Consider the following 22,807-nt stretch of genomic DNA (forward strand, 5'->3'; position numbering starts at 1 on the left):
ACTTTAAAATAACCAGTATTACAAATTTCCTTATAAAATAATGTTTCCTGAAACAAAGAACGTCAGTTTGGTAGGGCCATAGTCACATCAACATAATCACTATTTGTCATAGCAACACCATAAGATGGAAAGTGGCCTCCATACAATGTAGTAGTATGGAGACCCACTCCATACAATATAGTAATCTTGTAAAAAAAAAAAAAAAAAATCCACACAAGAAATCCACACCAGTGTCTCACATTTCAAATATCTCATGTCTCTCAAATCGTCAAAAAATTTCTTTCTCTGTGTTCTGTTTCTCTCTCTCTTTCTCTCTCACTCACTCACTCTCTGTGTCTTTCTCTCCTGATCTGGACTAGATGGATGAGAAATGCAATAAATCAATAAACATTAAATGGAGCTGAACAGGGTGCACAGTCTATGAGCACTTAAGTGTCCCAGGTTCCGTTTTGTTTTTAGTTTTTTTGTGGGGGTTTTTGGTTTTTTTGCCCTGTTGTAATTATGTAGATAATGTGGCAGATGTAATGGAGCTGTGGAACAATATTGGGGAAGTGTATCTATAGGTGATCCACCACATAGCTCTGGTAAGGATGACCAAGAAGCTTCTCCACTTCGACTTTGGGCACCACCCAACACCTGGCTGGGTGGCGCTTCCTGAATGTGTCCTTCAGGTTCTTATTCTGCAAGGAAACTGGGATCTGTATGTCTCCTGTCATTAACATTCCCAGTGCTAGAGAGCTCTCTTTACTGATCTGAGCGTGGTGGAAACCAGCAACAGCAGTGTTATTCATCCTCAGCACTTCCATGTTGGCATGTTGGAATTGGCCTACAAGAGGAGAGAAAGAAAAGTACAGTGAAAACAGAGCTTTTAATGGTATTTTTCATGATTTTATAGATAGGTTTCCTAAGAAAGCTCCTGTGAATTTGGACTGGGTTACCTTAAACAGAGAAACATGCTGAAAAGATGATACTGTAGGTTTGACACTGGCTAGGTTAAAAAAATACTATAACATTTTTAACATGTAAGATCAATACTTTTATTACTTTAACAACAGGTTTGTAGATTTAAAGCCTTTACTCTTTATGAACACATCTGTATGTAATTAATATCATTTTTAAGGTTTTGTATTTTGACTTGATATAATTTGAAAACTGTGCAACCTGAAAGCAAGAGAAAATGCCATGTACCCAGTAACCCTTTGGTGAGAGGGGACAGCCCCTTGCCATCTGCAATGTAGAAGCCTAGGTGTTCCTTCTGAAAGTAACTGGGATGTTTGTAATGATGGAAGAGAATCAAAAAACGGACATTTCTCTCCAGTTCAATCCAGCAACCCTGGCTGTCAACAACAACTCTCAAGCCTGTTTGTGTCACAGATCCTTGCTGATTGGTGGGTAGCATCTCAAGTTCCTCCCCCTCTACCACCACAGCATCTACTGTCAGTGTGATCATGAAGTTGCTGACAGAAGATATGATGGTTATCCTGTCAAAGTAAGTGCGAGTGCGATCTTCTAGTCCCAGCTTTGAGGGAGCCAACATCAAATGGCCATTCACTGTAATGCCTTCAGGTAAAGAGATGACAAGATTGGTGTTACTAACAGCAGTGCACTCGAATTCCATCAAGAACTACATCTAGTTCATTGTTCATGTGAACAAACTGTTAGAGGCATTAGAAAGAGGTTTTGATGTGAGCATCACACAACTATAATGTAAAATCATTTATAAAATGTAAATGTAAAATATTTAGATTATTATTTACAGATTATTTAGATTACCTTGTTCAGGATCCTCCACTAGTCGAAGAACATCATTGGCATTTCCATCAATGGTGAAGCACAGGTTCTCATGCAGTTTTGGAATCTGGACCACAAAATGTGGGTCTCCATCCACTTAAGGACACATGTGATGTTCAAAAGGATGGGAGATTAGAAGGATGTGTTACGAAAGCCTGTTTCAAGTCTCCGCATCATCACAATCCATTGTAACAACAAGGAGCTCTAGAAAAATCATTTTACAGTTCACTTTGTCAACCTCATCTATTAAGCTTCTGTTTGCTGTCGAGGTCAGTTTAAGATCACATGATGATAAGAATAAGGGTAACAGAATGCCATTTTAAGAGCGTGACAACGGAGCCAGTATGTGAAGGTCTACATGATTTTACCTGAGGATGAGAAGACTCTAACAGAGCTGAGTGTTGTGATGCTGTCTGGAGATGCTGAAAAGTCTGCTAGATCAGTGATGGTAAGATAGGTCAGACCATGCCAACTGTGTAATAACTACACTTCAAAAGATTAACTATACTAGTAAAGCTTGTAAAAGACTTCTTAGATCTACATATACACTTAAATCGATTTTCATATGAATATTTTGATTGTCTTTTACAAGTGAATGTGCCGACGTTGACTTTTTCAGTGCTTACCATCTTCCTCAGCATCTGAGTCTGGAAGAAAAGCAGTGGATGTCTGAAGAACTTCCATTTGCATCCATAAAACCCAAAACTATAGCAATGACTATATAAACTGTCTATGAAAAAATTACACATTCCATACGAATTTCTATGTCTGTAATAAACACATACATTCTCTGCTATGTATGAATAGAAATACAGACAGCGAGGAGCTTCGCAATGCTGAATGTATGTTATGAAAATATGTGACCATTAAAGTTCAGTCACAGTGTGAAATATCCCTGAGGACATGATGCACGTAAAAATGAACGAAACACAGACTGATTATCAGACATACAGCATTAAAATACACTCACATGTGTCGTAATGCACACTGTAGTCATAGTCATAGTCATAGGTTGCATCATAATCTGAAACAGAGTTGACAGTTTGCAAAAGAAAACTAACATGTCCATATAAAACCACTGACCAAAATATCTGGCAAGCTTGTCTCACTCTATTTGCAACTAAAAGACAGTTAGGAATTTAAAAAATTATAGAAAAGAAACCATGTTTGTGTTCATCCACATTCCTTTGATTGCTGGTATACTTAACACTGCACCTACCTTTCACTAGATCAATGTCTAAAGACGAGGTGGAAAAAAGTGAGAGTTAGTTTCCATAGTTTGACCTGGTGACAGGCATCATTTGGAGTCAAGTCACAGTACAAAACACAAAACATTATATGTATATAGAAAACCTAAGCAAAATGGGTAGCACCTAATTTTGAGACTAGAATTGATTTACCTTTTCTCTGAAACTGAATGGAAGTGGAGACATCTGGTGAATACAAAACAAATGTTAAAAAATGACAGTCATAGCACAAATAAAAATAATTAGCAGTGCATCTTGCCAGCTTTTTTCCCCCAAAATTGTAAATAGTATTAGAGTATCATTAAACAGTATTATGTTATTATTATTATTAGAGTAAGACCGATATATCAGCGTGCCAGTATTATCGGCCGGTATGAGCTATTTGCCGATGTATCGATATCAGCGTTTATAATGGCGAATAAATGACAATTAAAAAAGCAACGGAGAGACGGAAGATGTTATAAATGTTGTCGTTGTGTAGTTTGTCCTCTAGAGGGCACACTACAACTCCACTGCTGGCGACACATGTGAACACAACAAATAACAACAATCAGCTGACCCAAGCAGAGTAGCTCACGATGGAGATCATCTGTGTTCATGGTAAGTTGATAACTGTCACGTGAAATACATTATTCAAGTAATAATAAACAACCCCCATCACTTCTCCTCTTAGGCTAAATAAGCTTGACGACATTCGTGTCAGTCATGCCTGGTTTTGCGCTGTAAGGTGAAAGCCCGTACCGTCAGTCAAACATCAAAATTATGTTAAATCTTGGCATGTTTGAGTGGTGTAGGCTAAGCTGTCGACAAACTTGATTGTAGGTTTATTTATTAAACAGTTCTAGCGAGTAAACAACCAGTTGTCCTGTCATTTCTCCCTCATCCGTCCTAAAAAATTTATGGCAGCATCACTTACAGCAGGTTATAACGCTATCCATTGCTAAATGAGGTCACCCACAAAGCTAGCTAATGCCATGTTTATCAGTGGAGGGCTGCTAACGTTAATGCGCAGTTAAACTATAGCGTTTATCTTATTCTGCCTAAATGAAGCAATAGTAACTGATATCTGCGACTCATATGTCCGTCGGTGCATTGGAAATTATTAAACCATGTAAATAGGGGACATGTAAATAAACGTGAGCTGAACAAGTATCTAGCATGGCTCGTTAGCCAAACAAAGTTATCTAGCTTCTCTTTCAAATGTGTAGTGTGAAATCCAAAAGTCGCAAATCCTCGTTGCAGACAGTCATGTAGAAATAGATGCATTCAACAGCAGCGTTTACTCTAAGTCACTGTCAGTTGACTGCATAGTCTAGGATGGTGTGTTTTTTTGTGACGGCGCCAAATGGTGGTTGAAATATGTTAATATATGAACTAAAAGTTAATATATGGGGTTTTTTGTTTGTTTTGTTTTTTTACTTTTTTGTATTTTTATACATTTGACTTTTATTTATCAAAACTGTGATGATAATAAACAAGTTTATCTTTAAACTGCATTAAGTTTCGTTATTTTGATGAGGACTTTTAAATAACTACACATAACAAATGTTAGGGTAAATCTCTGTTTATGTTATGGGTTTCTGAAAAAAAAAGTATTGGCTGCTATATTATTATCGTTTTTTAAATCCTCAAATATCAAAATCGGTATCGGTCTTAAAAATCCTGTATCGATCGGGCTCTAATTAATGGGCACTGAAATTGTAGTGAATGTCTGTGTTAGACCACTAGAGAGCAAAAAGGAAAACACCATGAGAAGGTAAAGGACTTCAGATGTAGAAACCCACCCTCCTCTGATTTATGACTGTTGGTTATTGGCTGAGTAGGCTAATAAGGCAGTGGATCTATGAGGACATAACCTGTTTTGAGCAGTTTCATTACAGGATTGGCTTCCAAAATGTAGTCACTCCATGATGTTAACTGGCATAAACAGAAGTTTGCTCTGTAAAATGTATTTGCACTATTATACCATAGGAGAACCTGACAACGCATTGTTTACTTTTGGCCAAGAGAAGCTTTCAGCATGGCAAATTCCTATAATATGTGAACAGATTGGCTTTAAATAGATCATTATCCTAAACTAAACATATGAATTCCAGAGAGGGATGTTTGGAGATGACATGCTCACTTTTCTCAAAACAAATGTTTGTTAACTTTGACTTTAGTATGGTTAGAAAGTAAACTTAGCTTACCCAAAATACCAGCTGCTTCCCATGGCTTGGGCACATCTGTGACTCCTGGCATGGGTGCAAAGGTGCCAGCCACCAAAGTAGCAATATTTAGGTTGCTGTCAGAGTCTGTGTCCACCGGTGATGGCGTGGAAGAGGACTCATCCCGTAGCCCAGAATGGAGAGTGGTGACTTGTGACTGGTGTAAGTCAGCAACAGAAGAATTCTCTAAGTCTGGCTCAGCTGGAAGTGCAGTTTTGACTGGATTTAGCAGTGGTGTAGTTTTGGCTGCCTGAGTGACAGGAATGGTTTTGACCGCACTAGGGGGTGCGGTGGAGGTCTTTGTGGTAGGGCTTATTTTGGCAGAGGTAGGGTAATCAGTGCTTCTCTCAGGGCCAGGGGCTGGCACGGTTTTGGTGGCGCTAAGAGGTGTGGTAGGCAATTTACCAGAAACTGCAACTGGGGAAGTTTTTGACAGGCTGGGTGGTGTTGAAGTCTTTTTTGCTGATGGAGGAGGGACTGTTTTTCCTGGGGATGGGCGACCTGTGGTGTGCAACCCAGGTGGGGGCTGTGGGCGAGGGGGTCTTGTAGGTGGAGGTTTGCTAGTCCGAGGCTTTTTGGATGAATTTTGGCTCGTCATATTTGCAGTTGTAGTGGTGGCAGAAGAAGTAGCAGGTGCTTTGGTGGTAGCAGATGTTGAGGAGCCAATGGTCGGTTTTGGACTCTCCTTAACATCTGGCTTGACCACCACCAAGGAGGTTACAGGTGTGACAAAGTTGTACTTGAGGGAGAGGTTGGTGGCCTTCTCTGACAGCAGACGCTGGGTTACTGTGTCAGTGCTGTTGAGTTTAGCCAGTAACAGCTCTTTGATGGTTAAGTAGGCCCAGAGACGTCGAACAAAGCTCGGAATTCCTTCCAATCCACCAGGGCAGACGGGCCATTGTGCCGTCCCATTCCCTTCAGCTTTGGGAACTGCCAGGTCAGTCTCAATCCTAAACTTCTGCTTTGAATCATTAGCCATCAGGGAGACCTTAAGGTCACGTACCCCAGGCTTTACCCGGCCAGTTACAACTAACTCAGAACCCTGGAAGTAGTTAGGGAACAGGGCACGGGTGATGTCATAGGCCTGGTTGTCGAGATAGCTGAGCTGGATGTCAGACAGCAGTGGGCTGGCCACCTCATCATAAAAGCCCTTCAGCTGGAGTGTGGCATCAGCATCCTCATACACCTGTAACAAACAAACCTGTAACAAATCTGAGATTGTCTATTGAAAGATCATTAAACTGTCTTAGTCTTTATTAGACTCATATTGCTAATTTGTCACACAGTTTACTCAGCATCAAGTATCCAGAATATCTACTTTTTAAACTCAGTAGATTACTATTGCAGAAGGCAATATTGCTATTCACCATGCGAGCCACGCCACGGTTCTCTAGGGCTAGGCGCCTCAGGAGGGGGAAATCAGCATCATCTCCGAACGCCAGACCAAAAAGTGAGGCTGAGCCCAGGGCGTTTTTCGCGTTGCGCAGAATGATGTCCCCAGTAGTCACCCCGATTGTGGCCTCTCCATCGGTAAGGAAGATAATCATTGGGACACGGCGAGTTGCTGTGTTTCGTTTGGTGGACGATGACGACGAAGGATTTACCAGCTGTGCCGCCGAAAGAAGTGCCGCATTTATGTTTGTCCCTGGAGATGAGAAGAGACTTAGAATACAGACCAGACCAAAAAGAAGTTTTAGCTTGACTGCAATGGGAGGATATTACTGGGACATATGGTACCTAATGTGACTTAGACGTGAGAGTTTACATGTTACATACATCCTTCCGCAACAATCTTCTTTACAAACTCCTTGGCCTCTCGTACATTCTGTCGTGTGGCCTGCACCGTGCGGCCTTTCTTCCAAATATGAACTTTGTCAGAAAAGGTGATTAAATTGAAATAGTCACCCTCTCTTAGGTCACCCAAGATTGTTGACATTGCTTGCTTGGTCTGTAGCCAAGACAAGATGGAATAAAACAGATATGTTCACATTGGATATTTTTGATTCTTCAGTTATCAGATCAGATATGCTTATTGCGATGCAAAGTTTTTGGTAAAGTCAACGTTTAACCTGTTTGATTTTGGTGCCTGTCATGGAACCACTGATGTCAATAACAAAGATAACATCTTTGGGAACAACAGGAAGACCCCGAGGCGCAAAGTAATGAACGAAGTAGCCATCATACACCTGGGGAATAGAAATGAAACAAGGTCCTGTTAGGAATGAAGTTGCTAAGATGATCTAGATCTTGAAAATGTTTTCTCCCTGAAAAGTTGTAATAATAAGATGACCTGAATGTCACCCATAAGGTCTTTGAGCTCCACATCGTACTGGATGATGAAGTCTGCGTTGAGGCCTTTAGGGGAAATAGCTCTCTGTTGCTGTGGAGTGGGGCTGTAATGTATTTGAGCACAGCCAGGACCTTGCTGGATCTGGGTGGATGGGGGTGGTTTTACCTCACCTGTAGGTGACACATCAACAGCTGGAAATGCGTGTACTTAGACAACATCTAAAATAACAGATGCCGTTGATGATTTACATGATTTACATAGCATAGCTTGCTTATATGATCTATACAGCATCTCAGTCCCTCTTTTCCTTTCCTTAAAGGGTAAGTTTAGCAATGTTTTATCTGCTGCTCTCAATTGTTCTCACAGGAGGGCAAAACTATTGGTCTTGGTGACAAGTAGGGATGCCCCCTGAAAGTCGACCAGTCAAATCATCTGTCGGAGACCTGTCAGTCGACTGAGATTCTTCAAGTCGAGCAGTCATTTTTTGGATTTTTGTTGTCAGTCTGTGTGCATTACAGCAACAGGATGAAATAAACAGAAGCTTAGAAAATGCACAGGGATAACATTTCAATGAGGAATTATAAATAAGGGGAATCATAAATATATTTTTCTATTCTAGCAGGGCTAGCTGGTGGCTTGCTGAAAAAAAAAAAAAGAAAGAAAGAAAAATACATGTGACAGCATGCACTGGTGGTTAACTGATGGTTGGTAAACTAGGCTGGCTATAACCATGTCTCAGAAGAAGTCTAAAGTATGGCAGCATTTCGAACTTTTGAAGAACAACCCTAACAAAGTTACATGCAAACTCTGTATGCAAGAATTCGCTTATCATTCAGCAGCATTGGACATGGCAAACCACTTGAAACGGTAGCCCGAGCCATATGGTAGCCTGACATTAGCCCCATATATGTAAAAAAGGAACAAATAGTCGAATCTTTGTATTGAACAGCCAAATCTGACTTGTCAAATCTGACTTCTCGACTGACAAAATTCGAGTCAAGGACAGCCCTAGTGACAAGACATAAATCTAGTTTTGTTCAGCGTAGTTTTGAAATGCTGAATTAACATCAAACTATATACAAAAGAAAGCATTAGTAAATTTTGGTCTACTGAAGTCATTTTCCGGCACCTTGGACAGTACTGGAGAGCAGTCGTGTTGTCCTGAGGGGCAGGACTTTCATGAAGCTGATGCCTGTCCTCTCTCCTATGCTGACATCCAGAGAAAGGTTCTGGACAGGCTGCCCAGGTCGCAGGCCAAGAACAAGCTCATAATGACCAAGTCGTCGTGACAACAACTCTTCATAGGTCAGAGAGAAGGACATTGAGGCCCCAGAGGGCACACTGACTGCCACCCGGAACTTTTCAATCTCCCGTTCTCTGTAGGTGAAAGCAAGGTCAAAAGGTCATTCAAGTCTTGTACGTAACCTGGATAATTAGTCTAAACTAGCAATTTTACTTAGATATATAGATGCAGTGTGTATGTGGCACATCTAACACTGATGAATGTATTCTGAGACTGACTTGGTTGCAACAAGGCCTGCAGTTTTTCCCTGCTTCTTGGCAGCATCATAGATCTTTCTGGCTGCACTCCTTTCTTTCACTTGGGCAACATACACTTTGCCATTGGAGGTTCTGTGGAGAATCAGAGGGAAGGAAAAGAAAGAATGTCATTCACGCCGTGATGGCCACAGTTAAAAAGCTTTGCCACGCGAGAATATTTACATTTCATTTCATTTCCTACATGTATTTTTATGGTAGAATCTAGTTGAGTACCCAGGCAAATACACTTTGGATCAGCTGTTTTGAGTAAAATCCTGCAGTTCACTGAAGCTGAGAGCAGTTTAGGTGAATGCATCTTTATTTTACTCAATGCAGGAAGACATTTTAATTCAATTTTGACCAAAAGTGGCAACAATTATGTTTGGTTTACTCAGCAAGTTAAAAAGACACAAAACAGGAAAGGTATGGCTGAGTGGGTGGAGAGCAGAAAAAGTCATTTCCCTCAGAAAACATGATTGCCAGCTTTCCTAGCAGCCCTCTCCTTAACCCCTGTATCTCAACTTCACGGCATTCCCCCCACGTCAATACGCAGGAACACACCTCAAATTCAAAGGAATTTAATACAGTCCCCTCACTCACTACAGAGGGGTCAAAGGGAGAAAATGTTAAAATAGGGTAAGCTCCTTAAAAGAAATATTTAAATAAAATGTAAAAAAAATCACCAACCAAAATAAACTGGCAGGTTGGACACAGAGCTTGTTTTTTGAACTAGAGCTGTGTAAATGGGCAGTTGAAACACAGTGGAAAATAGAGGTGCCTGTATATGTGTAGCTAAGAGAAAACCAGGATGACTGGTCACTGGTGACCGACACTGCGAACACAGAGCGCTCAGTCATGTCCCAACAAAACATCATACAACTGTAGGAACACACATGCCACAACTATTTTCCTCTGCTTACATGCGGAAATACAGACAGCAGTATGCCCTGTGTGTATGCACGAAGCTTTATGTGTCAATGTGTTTGATAGAGAAACTTTTGAGTCCTGCCTCAGAAACTTTGAGTTACATGACAAATGTATTGCACCAAAACGATTCTGCTGATATGTGTGTGTGTGTGTGTGTGTGTGTGTGTGTGTGAGTTTGTCTGGCTGTGAATGGGCATGCATGTGTGTGTGTCTTGGCCATATGCCTTGGCAAACTATACTAGAAAGAGAGAAAAAGAGGGAGAGAGAGAGAGAGAGAGAGAGAGGGGCGGGGGGGGGCAGGGCAAGCTCCTGTCATTTTCTCTATTACTTTTCTGACTTCAATTTACAAAGCCTTCTATTCATGTTTCCCCGAAGTTCCCCCACGCCTGAACCACTTCCGCCCTAAAATGCAGCCTCATGGCACAGCTCAGGCCTCTGGTCCAGGCTTATTTGTGGATATTTTATTTATATTTAGCACACCTTTTAAAGAGAAAGAGAGAGAGATAGGAAGATAGAGAGAGGGAGAGAGATAGAGAGGGTAAGGGGGAGGGAGAGAGAGAGAGAGAGAGAGCGAGAGAGAGAGAGAGAGAGAGAGAGATGGGTTTACAGGCATTTCAGAAATAAACTTATGTGCCCTTTTCTTCATGAACTCTTGAGTTTCCAACAAGATTTGTCTGATGTTTCCTTTCAGTATTCCTTTTTCCACTGACCACAGTGTTATGAGGGGGTGCTTCATCCAACATTTTTGCTTCACCCCAGTGAAAGATCTGGTCTCACATCTTTTTCTCTTCTAATCTTTTGTACTGCACTGATTTTTAAATGAATAGTAAGTCATTTTGCCCTTTATTCCTCTGATTAATGTTGATACCCAAAATATTTTCTTTTTGATCATAGATTTATTCTTTCCACCAGAGTGAATCGTTAATGCAATTATGATCCCCAACCATCTAATGAAGGAGATTATTTCTTTTTTATCTGTTTTGCCCTGCCAAATAAAACTTTGGATGTACAAAGGTAAAATTATGTCCTTTGGAACTTCAGTTAGGGTTTTTGGATTAAATCTGTGAATAAAAACAGAACATTTTAGAGATGAACTGTCAACAAACTAGCAAATTGTTATTAAACTCAAAGTATTGAAATTAGATCAAAGTTAGGTTAAATCATGATAACATGCATCAAATGCAAAATCATGGCTTTGAAAAAATGGGCTGTGATGGAATAAGTAACCCAAGTATTTTGGAAACCAATGTTCAAATCGATGCATTATTTTTGCTGAAAATACATCTTTGCTTTAAATCTGATACTTAAACAGTTTTTTGAAAATGGACCCTAATACATCAACCGATAACCTCATGGAGTTTATGCATGTTTGATGTGATGTAGTATTAGTGTCCATGTAAATGATTTTTGGAGCCAGGTGGAGACTCACATGGTAAAGTTAGAGATGAATGCAGAAGGAGGCAGGTCCACCTGAAAAGCAGCCTCCTTGGTGAGAGGCAGCTGGTTCCACACTGTACTGTGTACAGTGGTGAGGGCGTAGCGTGACACCACAGAACACTGTACCCGGTAGTCAGTTATCTTCAACTAAGAACAAAATAGTCACCAAAAGGAAAACGCTGACAGTAACAAGCACCTGTACACTATTGTAACACCTGTACCTGTACACCTGTACACTACTGTAACCATCATGTTAGATATGTCACCTCTATAACAGCCTGGTGTACAGTTACTACTTTTATTCATGTCAGTTCTTTTCTTTGTTACTCTGGTTAGGTCTCTGGTTCCTCTAAATCCACACAATCTTCAGAAGCCTGGGTTGCATCATATTAATTTGGTCCTGATATAGAGACCTTGATCATCTGGTTTTATAAAGGGCATGCTACCTGGAGAATTGTTTGGAAAAGCACAGCAATCCTATACACTGTGCTCCTCTACTGCTCAGTCATAACTGAAACTTAACTGAAATAAATTTCAATTCTTCGAAAAATTTCCAAAGTTTCTGACGGATTTTATCACCGGACATACCGTTAAAATTAGATCATGATCATGTGCTGAACATTTCCATAGGCTACTTGAATTCTGTATATTGCTTTTCAATGAAAAACAAATGCACTGACAACATTAGTATATTCAGGACAAAAAAGTGACCTAAAGTTTTTAACAGTATTACTTACCGCTGGTTTTACAGGTGTGCTTTGGCGTTTCGCCCGCTGAAAAAAAAAATTAAAAAACAAAGGTTGAAAAAGTTTACTGAAGGTAGAGTTTGATCAAAGCACACAAATATGGTAGCTTATCAGACAAGGATGATCAAAGTGAAAATATGTTCATATCAACAGGTGTTGTCAGTATGTGCATCCTAATTTATCCTGAGAATAAGATCTAAACAACATATGGAAGTTGTGAACCTGTCTGTGCTTGGTGGTATTAAAAAAATAGTCACTTCACCCCCGCCCCCCTCCTTTTTTTTTAGAAGTTCTTCCCACGGTGAAAGTTACTCCTGTTATTATTCATAGCTCTCAAGATTTTGACTTAAAACACCAAGTGTAATTTACATCCACTTTATCCATAAATATATGTTTTGACTTTTAAATGCACTCTGACTGGAAGATAGATCCACTGTGAAATGGTGTGCATCACACCCAAACTATTCCATAAACAGATTTTTTTTTTTCTAAATCTCATGAGGATGTTGGTTAAGAGAGATATTCATTGATGATTTTACTTTGCACCTTTACTTTCATCCCTGGTCTGGATGTGTGAGGTTAAAGCCAGATTGTATGTTGGAGCAGACTGAATCAAAGCTATTCACAAACTTACTGGTAATGGAAATAAATGTTGGCACTGTACAAAGAGGAGCAGTGAAGGTTTCAAATGTTAACATGGCACACAAATCATTGCTGTGTCAATACATTACCACATATCCTGTAAATATATCAAAAACAAACATCTTAAATGCAGAGAGAGGGGAGAATGTGTGGTTGCCCTTGCTGCGTGGTGAAGAAAGAATAATTGTAGTGACATTTGCCCTAATTTGGTTATTTAAAAAAAAAAAGTCCTGTGGTGTGAGTCATGGGTGAACTGTACACTTCTTTAAGTCGCAGTATTTCCTATATGCTTTAAGATGTGTGAAGTAGTACTGATATAGTAGCTGTCCAAAATTACTCTTAGCCCATCACTTATCCAGAGTTACCGTTAACAGTTTTACTAAATTCAATGTATTTGTTTTTATTTTCTTGTCCCTGACATGTTCCGTTTTACAGATTTTCAAGTCACATATATTTAGAGTGATAAACATACAGTGAAAACGTCTGTTAACAGCTGAAATAGCAGAATAGAAATTAGAACGGTAATATTTAAGTATGGGGAAAGGATACAGTTCCACAGATCGGACTGCTATAAGGAGATACAAGCGCTAAGTTTTCATTTTGAAGGCCAGGTTTGAATTGCTCCTTTTCAGCAGCACATCATACTCACCATTCAATAGAAACGAGCCTTAAATTTTTACATTAAGAAGAAAAGTATAAAGAACGAATATCCAAACATACTCATTAGCCTTCAGGTGATTTTGTGTTCTGGTCGTGTTCTTTTCCGTCCCTCTGTCGCGACACAGAGGGCGACATTCAGTATTTTTTGTCAGTTAAATATGAAGAACTTCTTTTACACTTTGTGTTTGCACAGCAAAAAGTAACTTCTCCACAGAGAGAAAACGGGGTAGAAAACTGTCGTCTGTGCTCTGTACTGTCGTCACGTAAAGACGTTTATACGACTTTGATTATGTAAGTAATTAGAGTAAATCTACCTGAGTAACAAGTTGTAAGCAACTCACCTGGAGAAAGACACTTTGTGCGCCCAGACGCGCGAAGTAGTCCACACCAAATACATGCTGGACAAACAAAAGGAGGAATAACACAGTGTTTTGTAGATTAAACGTCGGTTTAGCCATGCTGTTACGTCCTCCTCGACGTAAATTAGACTGATTATTCTGCTGCCAAAATTCCCCCAACGCTCTGAAGTTCCAAAGCATGTGCGTGAGGCGCCGTAGCTTACGAACTTCACATTTTGCTGCATAGAGTTATTTGTGCGAGGGGCAGCATCTCCCCACCTCTGTTTACTTAAATCCCCAAGGCGCTCTGTGACCAAGGAAATGTCATTAAAGAGGAGGCCGTTTGCTGAAGAAATAGGTGATATTATTTATAATCGCAGACAAACAAAACGGCATAAATAAATTGGGTTGACTCTGGCCTCCTACAAGTTCAAGGATACTTCTCCTCGCGTGTACATACTAGAAATTTCACAGATCCATGCCATGTGTAGGGGAACGTGGGAAACCGCAAAACGTTTACCCCTGGATGTCAAATTATTCAGCAGAAAATGCCACGGAGAAGGTGTTCATCAGTGTAAATTACTTTTTACTCATGTTTTGCCAAGGCAAAACTGTCCATTAATGAAATGACTAGATGGGTTTTCTACCTATACATTATGAATGTATGAAGTCTTAAACAATGGCAATTTAACATGACCATACATGTGAATCTATATATATATATATGTATATATATATACACATATATAGCCTGTGTGTGTGTGTATGTATATATATATGGGTGTCAGCTGTCCAGAAAAGTTGGTCTTCTTAAGACACATGTGCATATTTTGATTCAGTATTTTCACTCTACGTACTCTTTTTTGTCCCTTTTATTGCCTTACAAGTTCTGCAGTATATTTCCTCTGTATTTACTGAATTCAGTAGTACATCCAGAGACAAGGTGGCACATCAGAGCTGTGCCGCTCAGACCAACCCACAGTCAATGTAAACCTTATTTTTTCCCTTACCAGAATCCCAGAAACCACACAACTGTCCACACAACTGACCAGGTACTGTGAGAGGTGGGTAATGTATCACTGAACCATATTTGATTACTCAGTTGCTATTTATTGTGCTGAGGTCTACCTATATAAAGATTAGAGCCCGACCGATACAGGATTTTTAAGACCGATACCGATTTCGAAATTTGAGGATTTAAAAAAAATGATAATAATATATCGGCCGATATACTTTTTTTTTTTTTTTCAGAAACCCATAACATAAACAAAGATTTACCGTAACTTTTGTTATGCGTAGTTATTTAAGAATCCTGACCAACATAATGAGACATAATGCAGTTTAAAAATAAACTTCTTTTGTTGCCATAAATAGTACTTTGAACAAAGGTACAACAAAATATGTTAAAGTTTTAGTGAATAAAAGTCAAATGTATAAAAATACAAAAAATTATATATATATATATATATATATATATATATATATATATATAATTTTTTTTTTTTTTACCTTTAACTTTGTCCAATGTAAGCTATGAGAAACCATTTTTCAACCACCATTTGGCGCCGTCTAAAACATGCCATCTTAGACTATGCAGTAAACTGATAGTGACTTAGAGTAAATGCTGCTGTTGAATGCATCTATTTCTACATGACTGTCTGCGACGAGGACTTGTGACTTTGGGATTTCACACTACACATTTGAAAGAGAAGCTAGATAACTTTGTTTGGCTAACACATTTATACCACATTTATTTACGTGTCCCCTCTGGTTTAATAATTTCCAATGCACCGACAGACATACGTCGCAGATATATTTACTATTGCTTCATTTAGGCAGAATAAGATAAACGCTATAGTTTAACTGCGCATTAACGTTAGCAGCCCTCCACTGATAAACATGGCATTAGCTAGCTTTGTGGGTAACCATTTAGCAATGGATAGCGTTATAGCCTGCTGTAAGTGATGCTGCCATAAAATTTTTAGAACGCAGGGAGAAATGACAGGACAATTGTTTTTTTACTCGCTAGAACTGCCGCAGTGTTTAATAAATAAACCTGCAATCAAGTTTGTCGACGGTTTAGCCTACACCATTTAACGTATTTTTGATGTTTGACTGACGGCTCAGGCTTTCACATTACTGCAGGAAAACCGGGCGTGGCTGACACGAATGTCGTCAAGCTTATTTGAGGTAGAGGCGAGGCGATGGGTTATGTTTATTATTATTTGAGTAATGTATTTCACCTGACAATTACTAACTTAACATAAACTATGATCTCCATCGTGAGCTACTCTGCTGAACTCTGCTTGGGTCAGCTGATTGTCATTTGTTGTGTTCGCACGTGTGTCACCACCAGTGGAGTTGTAGTGTGGCCTCTAGAGGACAAAGTATGCAACGACAACATTTATAACATCGTCTCTCCGTTTCGTGCCGATATATCGGTCGGTCTCCAATAAAGACAATGTATGATGTGAATTAATAATTACTGACGCTCAAGTACAGTGATAAGATGTAAATTCATTTTCTATTTTCTGTCCACATGAATATATGAGGTCATTCCAGTGTAGAACATTTCATAAGACTTTTTGTAGATACTATGAGTACATATTTAAATTGAGACAAATTTAAAGTTTGATGCAAAAATATTTACCATTTGATCTTTTTTTAGTTCAGTCTCTAATGTGTAGAACTATTTCTATATTAAGTTGAAGTGATGAATCAGTGTAGTAACTCATTTATATCTCCATTCACTTGCTTTGCATGTTAGTACAAAAACACAAGGTACTAATTTTTCTAATTAAACACACTTGCAGCATTGTAAACTTTGTTTACCTGAAGCTGATAACTTTTCTCAATACAAGGTAACTCCATCACATTCACACAGATGATAGAATCTCATGAAAAACAAGCCTTAAATATTTAGTCAGTGGAGCAGCAGTATGTGATGCCCCTTGTGTTTGTTTTTAGCTCAGATTAAATATGCTCCGGAACGGTCTGTAATGCCTCTGTTGGATCCCTCGTGACATCCACGTTCTGTAAAACAAATTCAGTTTGAGTAAATACACCACAAAGTTTTTTCTCAAACTGATGTCATAAGGAGGCTAATACACTATTAAAATGTAAGTTAGACTTTGCCAAAGGCCTACATGCCTCCAATAAGCTGTAAGAAGTTTTAAGGGTCCCAACTTAAGTCTATGTTGTTTTAACCTTTTTTTTTTGATGACTCATAGATTAATTTATGAACAGGTACTTACCGCAGGTTTGTCTCTGTGTGTGTTGACAGCCTTAATGTTTAAGTAAAAGGATTCGACTTTACAACCTAAAACAAGGATCAGTCATGGTTAAGATATTTAAGGGAAAGGACACAAGTCCTTGAACTGAAGATGATATGACTGGACTCACCATATGCCACTGGTGTGAGTTTGAGCACTGTATGAAGAGGGCATTTGAGATAAGGCAAATCATCTGTGGAGAGAAAAGAGAAGAAAGTTAAGACCATCAGCCGTTATTAATGACTCTCATAGTGGGAGAAAGACTGGTCAATAATTTACGATCAAGTTTGACAGCACTGCTACCATTTTTTGGGGGGAGGGGCCGAGAACCTGAATTTTTGTCCAGAAAGTAGGCCAGCAGGCAACGCATAACTGCCTGGTGACATATGACTAGAACATTCTCCTGTCTCTCGAGCTCCATGATGACTGGCTCCAGCCGGTGCACCAGATCCTCATAGGACTGTAGGCGAGAGACATAACAAGAAGAGAAGAGAGAGAGAGAGAAAAAAATAGATGAAGAGGTAAAGAGAGGCCAGGGAAAAATTGTACAAGCAGGATGGAGGGCTATTTAAAAATAGGAGGCTTTTTGTAATCTAAAGACAGATATGAATAATTCTTCAAAGGTTTGTATCCATACAGTTGGAATTGAAAATAATCACGAATACACAAGATTGTAGCACTATGCATCGATTTCTGGTCCTACCTCGCCTTTCGGGTAGCGGTAACGGTACTTGTCTTGGTCTCTCAGTGCAAATTCTTCTGGGTAGTGTTCCTGGATCTCCTCATAAGTCATTTCCTCGCACACACCCTGGGACAGGAAAACAAACTGCTTAAGCACAGGCACAGGCAAGAAAACTTTTTAAGTGTATCAAACTCACAGCGTCAATTTCATTGAGGGCCTTCCATTGCTCATAGGGCACACCCAATGCCTCAGCTGTTTGTATGGTCCTCTTCATGTGGCTGGTCCACACTTTCAGATCCTTTATGTTCTGACTCCGGATGAACTCTGCCAGGGTGCTGGCGTACTGCAAGAAAGGAAAGATTTCCTTATTGTTGGATCTCCTCAGTGGATAGGACTGTCTGGGACAAGAGCCCAGTTTGAATTATTTCAGTAATACACAGAAAAAATTATTCATATTTAACTTCTCAAACAATTATGCAACAAACTTTAAATAACACGTCCTGCAAATCTTTAGTTGCTTTCTTAAGGAAAAGAACCAAAATGTTTTCCAATACAGCAAATAGTCTGTTCTGTGTTTTCAGATCAGTCAGTCTTCCTGGAGGCCCTGGTCTTATCTCCATGCTTGTCTCCCTTTTGATCACCTTTTTGCCTTGTGAAGATAGCCCAGAATCTCCCCCAATTCTGCCCAGAAGGTTGAGCTCGCTCTCCCCATGCCGACTCAGGTAGATGGAGCGTGGGGTGACATGAATATTCATGAGGTAGTAAACAATGCGACTCTGGATATGATCTTGTACACGGTTCACCAGGTACCGCGAGCCGACGTTAAATATCTTGATGAAGGAGAGGTGCCTTTTACGAAGGACAGAGGCAAAGACAAAAAGAACAAAAGGCAGTGGAAGAAGATATTTAGAGAGGAGGAGAGAGAAATTTATGAAAAAAATGTTTGTGCTATTCTGAGTTGAAGAAAAAAATTCTGTATAATCATATGTTTGGTTTTGTGTCAAATCTGATACCGAAGACAATAATATTGTGACAGTGGAAACTCAAGCATGACCTAAAAAACTGGAAATACGTAAATTACAGCCTGCGGATAAAACACATGAAGGACAGACACACACAAAGTTTAATGTGGGTTCTGGCAATATAAATAATTCCCTACACTGGAACACTCAAGAACATGTTTTGAAAATTAATGTAAACTCAGCAGATTTTCAATAGGCCTCTTGCAGCACATGGAAACCCCTGCGGGTGGACAGCTCAGAGTCCAACTGTGTAAGGTTTGAAAGCCCTGTCTTTTTTTTTTAATAGAAAACAGCATGTACCTGTCTTTCTCCTCATCCAGAGGGACGTAAGATGACCTGTAGCACTCGATGCGTTTAAGGAAATCCTCCAGAGCCTCCTCTTTGTCACAGTTCTCATAATCAGGACTGCTTAATTTCACTTGCTGCCAAAAATTGAGGATGAAGAGGACACATATTTCATCAATCCTCAAAATACAATTTGTCAGATGTTCTTCAGGGTTTTGTAAGGGAAAAAATGCGCATTTACCATAATGTTTGCCTCTATAATTTCTGGATCATCACAAATTGATTCAATGAAAAACACCTGCAAAACAGAATCAGTAGAGAATCAGTATGAATCAGTATGTAGAGAATCAGTATGTTATTAATTCAACTCTCAGTACTGGGTATTCGTATGGACAATGGTATTATTGTGACAAATTTTATTGTGGCCTTTCTGTCGGTGTGTTAAGAGTAGTGGTTAGGCCATGCAAAGCTCTGCACTTGCCTTGTATCCTTTCTCCTTGGCAAAACTGATGAGGACTCCCCGTCTCTCCCTTGTGGTGTTCGTCGCATCAAATACCTGTGAAAAAAAAAAGTCCTCAGAGCCAAAGCCATTGCTAATTCACTAGCTAATCCTTACAAAAGAGTACACAACTCATCTTCATATGATGCTAATGTTGTTGTTCTGGCAGCAGTCATTTTTACACAATGTCATTTTAAAAACTGTTACTAGCAAGTGAAATAACCCTAAATCTATATCATTTTGAAGCACAAAAAACTACATAGACGCTCTGCTTCTGGTCAGCCAGATTATTTGATGTAAATACTGAGAAAAGTAATTTATTCTGTAATTTGTTTAATGATCATACTGAAATAATTGCATTTAAATTTGCATATACTGTTCCATAAGTATCCAGTGTTTTTCAGTACTATGTACATTTTTGTCCAGTAGTTTTACAGCACACAGAGGATAGCACTCGGAGATACAAGTGATAAATGAGACACTTTATGTCTATGTATATGCTAGACCTGTATGAGTACAGAGTTCTGCTGTACACCTGTAGGAGAGATGATTTTTGCTGCAGGACAGTTTGCATTTGTCCTCTTACTCACTGCCACTTGTCCCTGCTCCTTGCTAAAGTAATTGTGGACATCTTTAAGGGCATTCGAAGCACAGGCCCTGGAACAAATCAAAATCTCTGCTTAAAAACATGGTCATGCAACATGGAACATTACAGCCAAACACATCTCCCTGTTGTTAAATGCCTCAGATTTCAGTAAACTATTACAGCCACGGAATATTCATGAGACTGCCTTACCTCCGGATCTTCATGGCCTCTTCGTTGTCTGGACGGAAGAACTCATAGTTCTTGTACCGAACTGCCTCTCTGCGGTACTGACCCAAATTGAAGACTGGAGAGACCACGACCACAAGGGAGAGTCACAAACCAAATGTTTATACACCTCTATCATAAGAAGCTGTGACACCTTTTAGCTGTAAAGCATTGATTTCTCGTTCTCCTTCTTAACACTGACCTGAGGTTGGGACACCAATCCAGTTGAGGTAGCGTGTGAGTTTCTTGGAGATGTACGTCTTTCCTCTGGCTGGCAGTCCCACCATCACAATCATAGTGGGGGAGTTTGTAAACTGGGGACGTGATGCTGTAAAATAATGAGGAAAGACAAGAGTCAGACATAAAACTCAGGACAAATTCATCACCAAAGGAGACATGGGGCTGTTTTCTGAAAAAGCAAGACTAACTAAGGCTCCTGACATACAGAGGAGAGTAATGGTTATTGCCTTCCTTCTCTGTTTTAAACTATAAAGTGCATTGACATTTGTTATTATTAATATGTTTTATTTCATGATTGTTTATTTTAGTATGTCAGTGTTTCTTGAACAAGATAAAGACCTTACAGGGATTTAACTAGACTGATTTAATGATTACCAGTGTCATAGTTAAGAATAATAAAACAAAAAGAATGGTCTACACTCTCTCATTTTGCCCTTCTTTCCTGATTGATTATACTGCTCCTTCAGATTGAGACACTAGCAGCTTCCTAGTTGTGCTCATGTGAGAAGTAAGCAGTTCCTTCAGTATTTAGACAGGGCCTGTTTAACCTGACAGAGCAAATACAGCAGAGAGAGTGACACTGAACAACCATACACCACCCAAAAAACGTCCCTTCCCTGCGAGAGAGAGAGAGACAGAGAGAGAGCGACAGAGATGGAGACAGACAGAGACAGAGAGAGGCAGAGAGTGAGTGAGTTGTGATGGCAGAGAATTTTTTTTTTGCAGTGTGTAGCTTCAGTTCAGTTCTGGAGATAGAATGCATCTCTAGTGATTGGTGATCTAACAGTTCAGCATTGGCAATATGTTGTCTCAGCACTGCTCCTAATCCCATGGCCCATTTCCTTGTCTGCATTACTGATTAGTCTGTTTCACTGGCACAACACCAAGTCCCCGAATCAGACAGCTCAAAACTCTAAGAACTTTGGTCTCTTAGAGAGTGTATTTTCTTCAAACTCGCTTTGTTGCTGCTTGGGCACCAAAAAAAGAAAAGAAAAGAAAAGAAAACCCAACATGTCTGCCAGATGACTCAGACAAACTAGCTGTCAAAGAGCTAAAGGAAATGGAGAGACTGAAAAGGACTGCAAGAATATGGTCACACTTTCAAAGGCAACATGCTAACCATCTCCTTTCACGTGGGTTACCAGCTAAACAATGTCTGTTTAAAAAAAAAAACACTTGGAAAAAGAGGACAGCTGCAAAAAGCACACAGAATAAGTTTAAGGAGTTAAATGGAAATTAGAAATAATTAACAAGCTACTGGTAACAACACCATCAGCATTTATAAGAAGTTGTAGTTGAGAAGACAAAAACACAGAGAGGAAAGGAGAGAGATAGACAGACATAAGTATATCAGTAGATACCTAGAGAGAGAGAGGGAGAGAGAGAGAGAGAGAGAGAGGTAGTCAGCAGCCCTGCACTCACAGCCTCTCCTCTGACTGAGAGACACATGAGAGACATCCATCCACGGCACCCAGATCTTGAGCAGGGGTGTCTGTGTGAGCTCTGTGTTTTCGGAGGACATGTCGTTCGACAAGGCCAGGCAGTGTGCGTCCTCCCAATGTGCAACCGAGCGCAAATGAACCCGGTCAACAGAGGCAGCGGCAGTGCCGCATGGCGCCCACGTGAACCCAACGCAGGTCATGTGACCGTTACTAAGGAGATAGAAACACTGGAGGAGGGAGAGAGGGGGTGGGTGTAACACAGCAACAGAAGGTGCTACAGACAGAGACACACAGAAACTTGGCCCAAAGGTGGATAACTCAAAAGTGCCTTGAGGACCATGATCCTCCTTTGATCTACTTGTCAAAATGTCAATAATGTAAACATAACACAGACTGTCCAAGTGACTTTAAATCGTAATACTGCAAGTGATATCGTGCTTTCATGGGTAGCATCTTAAATTGTGATCATAAGTATATTTTAAATAAGAATGGTGAAATACATATTTTTCATAATGTAACATTTTCATATTGTAATGTTTTCTGTCTAGCTCAACCACCTGAGGGCGGCAAAAGGTCATAATTTTCTGTTATCAGTATTCGAGGATTTATCAACCTGGCTATGTGCTCCACTTTAGGATGAGTTTTACAGTTTACTTTTACACTTTATGCAGAAGTTGACTGTGATTGACTAGATACAAGTGTAAGAATACTTGAAGGAATAAAGGAAGAA

General features: G+C 39.7%; 2 protein-coding genes across 3 annotated transcripts; both read right to left on the reverse strand.

Annotated features, from left to right (window-relative positions):
• Nucleotides 1-557: 557 nt before the first annotated feature.
• On the reverse strand, nucleotides 558-13,944 carry itih6 (inter-alpha-trypsin inhibitor heavy chain family member 6). Its single transcript, XM_030767683.1, has 18 exons — nucleotides 13,828-13,944; nucleotides 12,176-12,211; nucleotides 11,431-11,585; nucleotides 9,057-9,167; nucleotides 8,665-8,912; nucleotides 7,536-7,705; nucleotides 7,315-7,431; nucleotides 7,022-7,193; nucleotides 6,613-6,890; nucleotides 5,228-6,431; nucleotides 3,192-3,224; nucleotides 3,011-3,028; nucleotides 2,762-2,815; nucleotides 2,418-2,438; nucleotides 2,160-2,213; nucleotides 1,774-1,887; nucleotides 1,189-1,560; nucleotides 558-826 (listed from the first exon to the last, which is right to left on the reverse strand). Exons 1-18 carry the CDS (start codon nucleotides 13,942-13,944, stop codon nucleotides 558-560), a joined length of 3,543 nt encoding a protein of 1,180 aa, XP_030623543.1.
• Nucleotides 13,945-16,783: 2,839 nt separating this feature from the next.
• pfkfb1 (6-phosphofructo-2-kinase/fructose-2,6-biphosphatase 1) lies at nucleotides 16,784-22,169 on the reverse strand. 2 transcript variants are annotated; one of them, XM_030767993.1, is made up of 14 exons: nucleotides 22,058-22,169; nucleotides 20,598-20,723; nucleotides 20,381-20,474; nucleotides 20,175-20,241; nucleotides 19,567-19,641; nucleotides 19,327-19,383; nucleotides 19,101-19,222; nucleotides 18,420-18,627; nucleotides 17,975-18,121; nucleotides 17,800-17,904; nucleotides 17,427-17,556; nucleotides 17,227-17,289; nucleotides 17,079-17,143; nucleotides 16,784-16,857 (listed from the first exon to the last, which is right to left on the reverse strand). In XM_030767993.1, the coding sequence occupies exons 1-14, from the start codon at nucleotides 22,155-22,157 to the stop codon at nucleotides 16,798-16,800; spliced, it is 1,419 nt and encodes a 472-aa protein (XP_030623853.1). In that variant the 5' UTR covers nucleotides 22,158-22,169; the 3' UTR covers nucleotides 16,784-16,797. The 2 variants fall into 2 exon arrangements, with proteins under 2 accessions (XP_030623853.1, XP_030623852.1); XM_030767992.1 differs by having other exon boundaries at nucleotides 20,381-20,408; nucleotides 22,058-22,157.
• Nucleotides 22,170-22,807: the final 638 nt, after the last annotated feature.

Source organism: Chanos chanos, chromosome 3 (genome assembly GCF_902362185.1).
Source record: "Chanos chanos chromosome 3, fChaCha1.1, whole genome shotgun sequence".
Classification (NCBI taxonomy): Eukaryota; Metazoa; Chordata; class Actinopteri; order Gonorynchiformes; family Chanidae; genus Chanos; species Chanos chanos.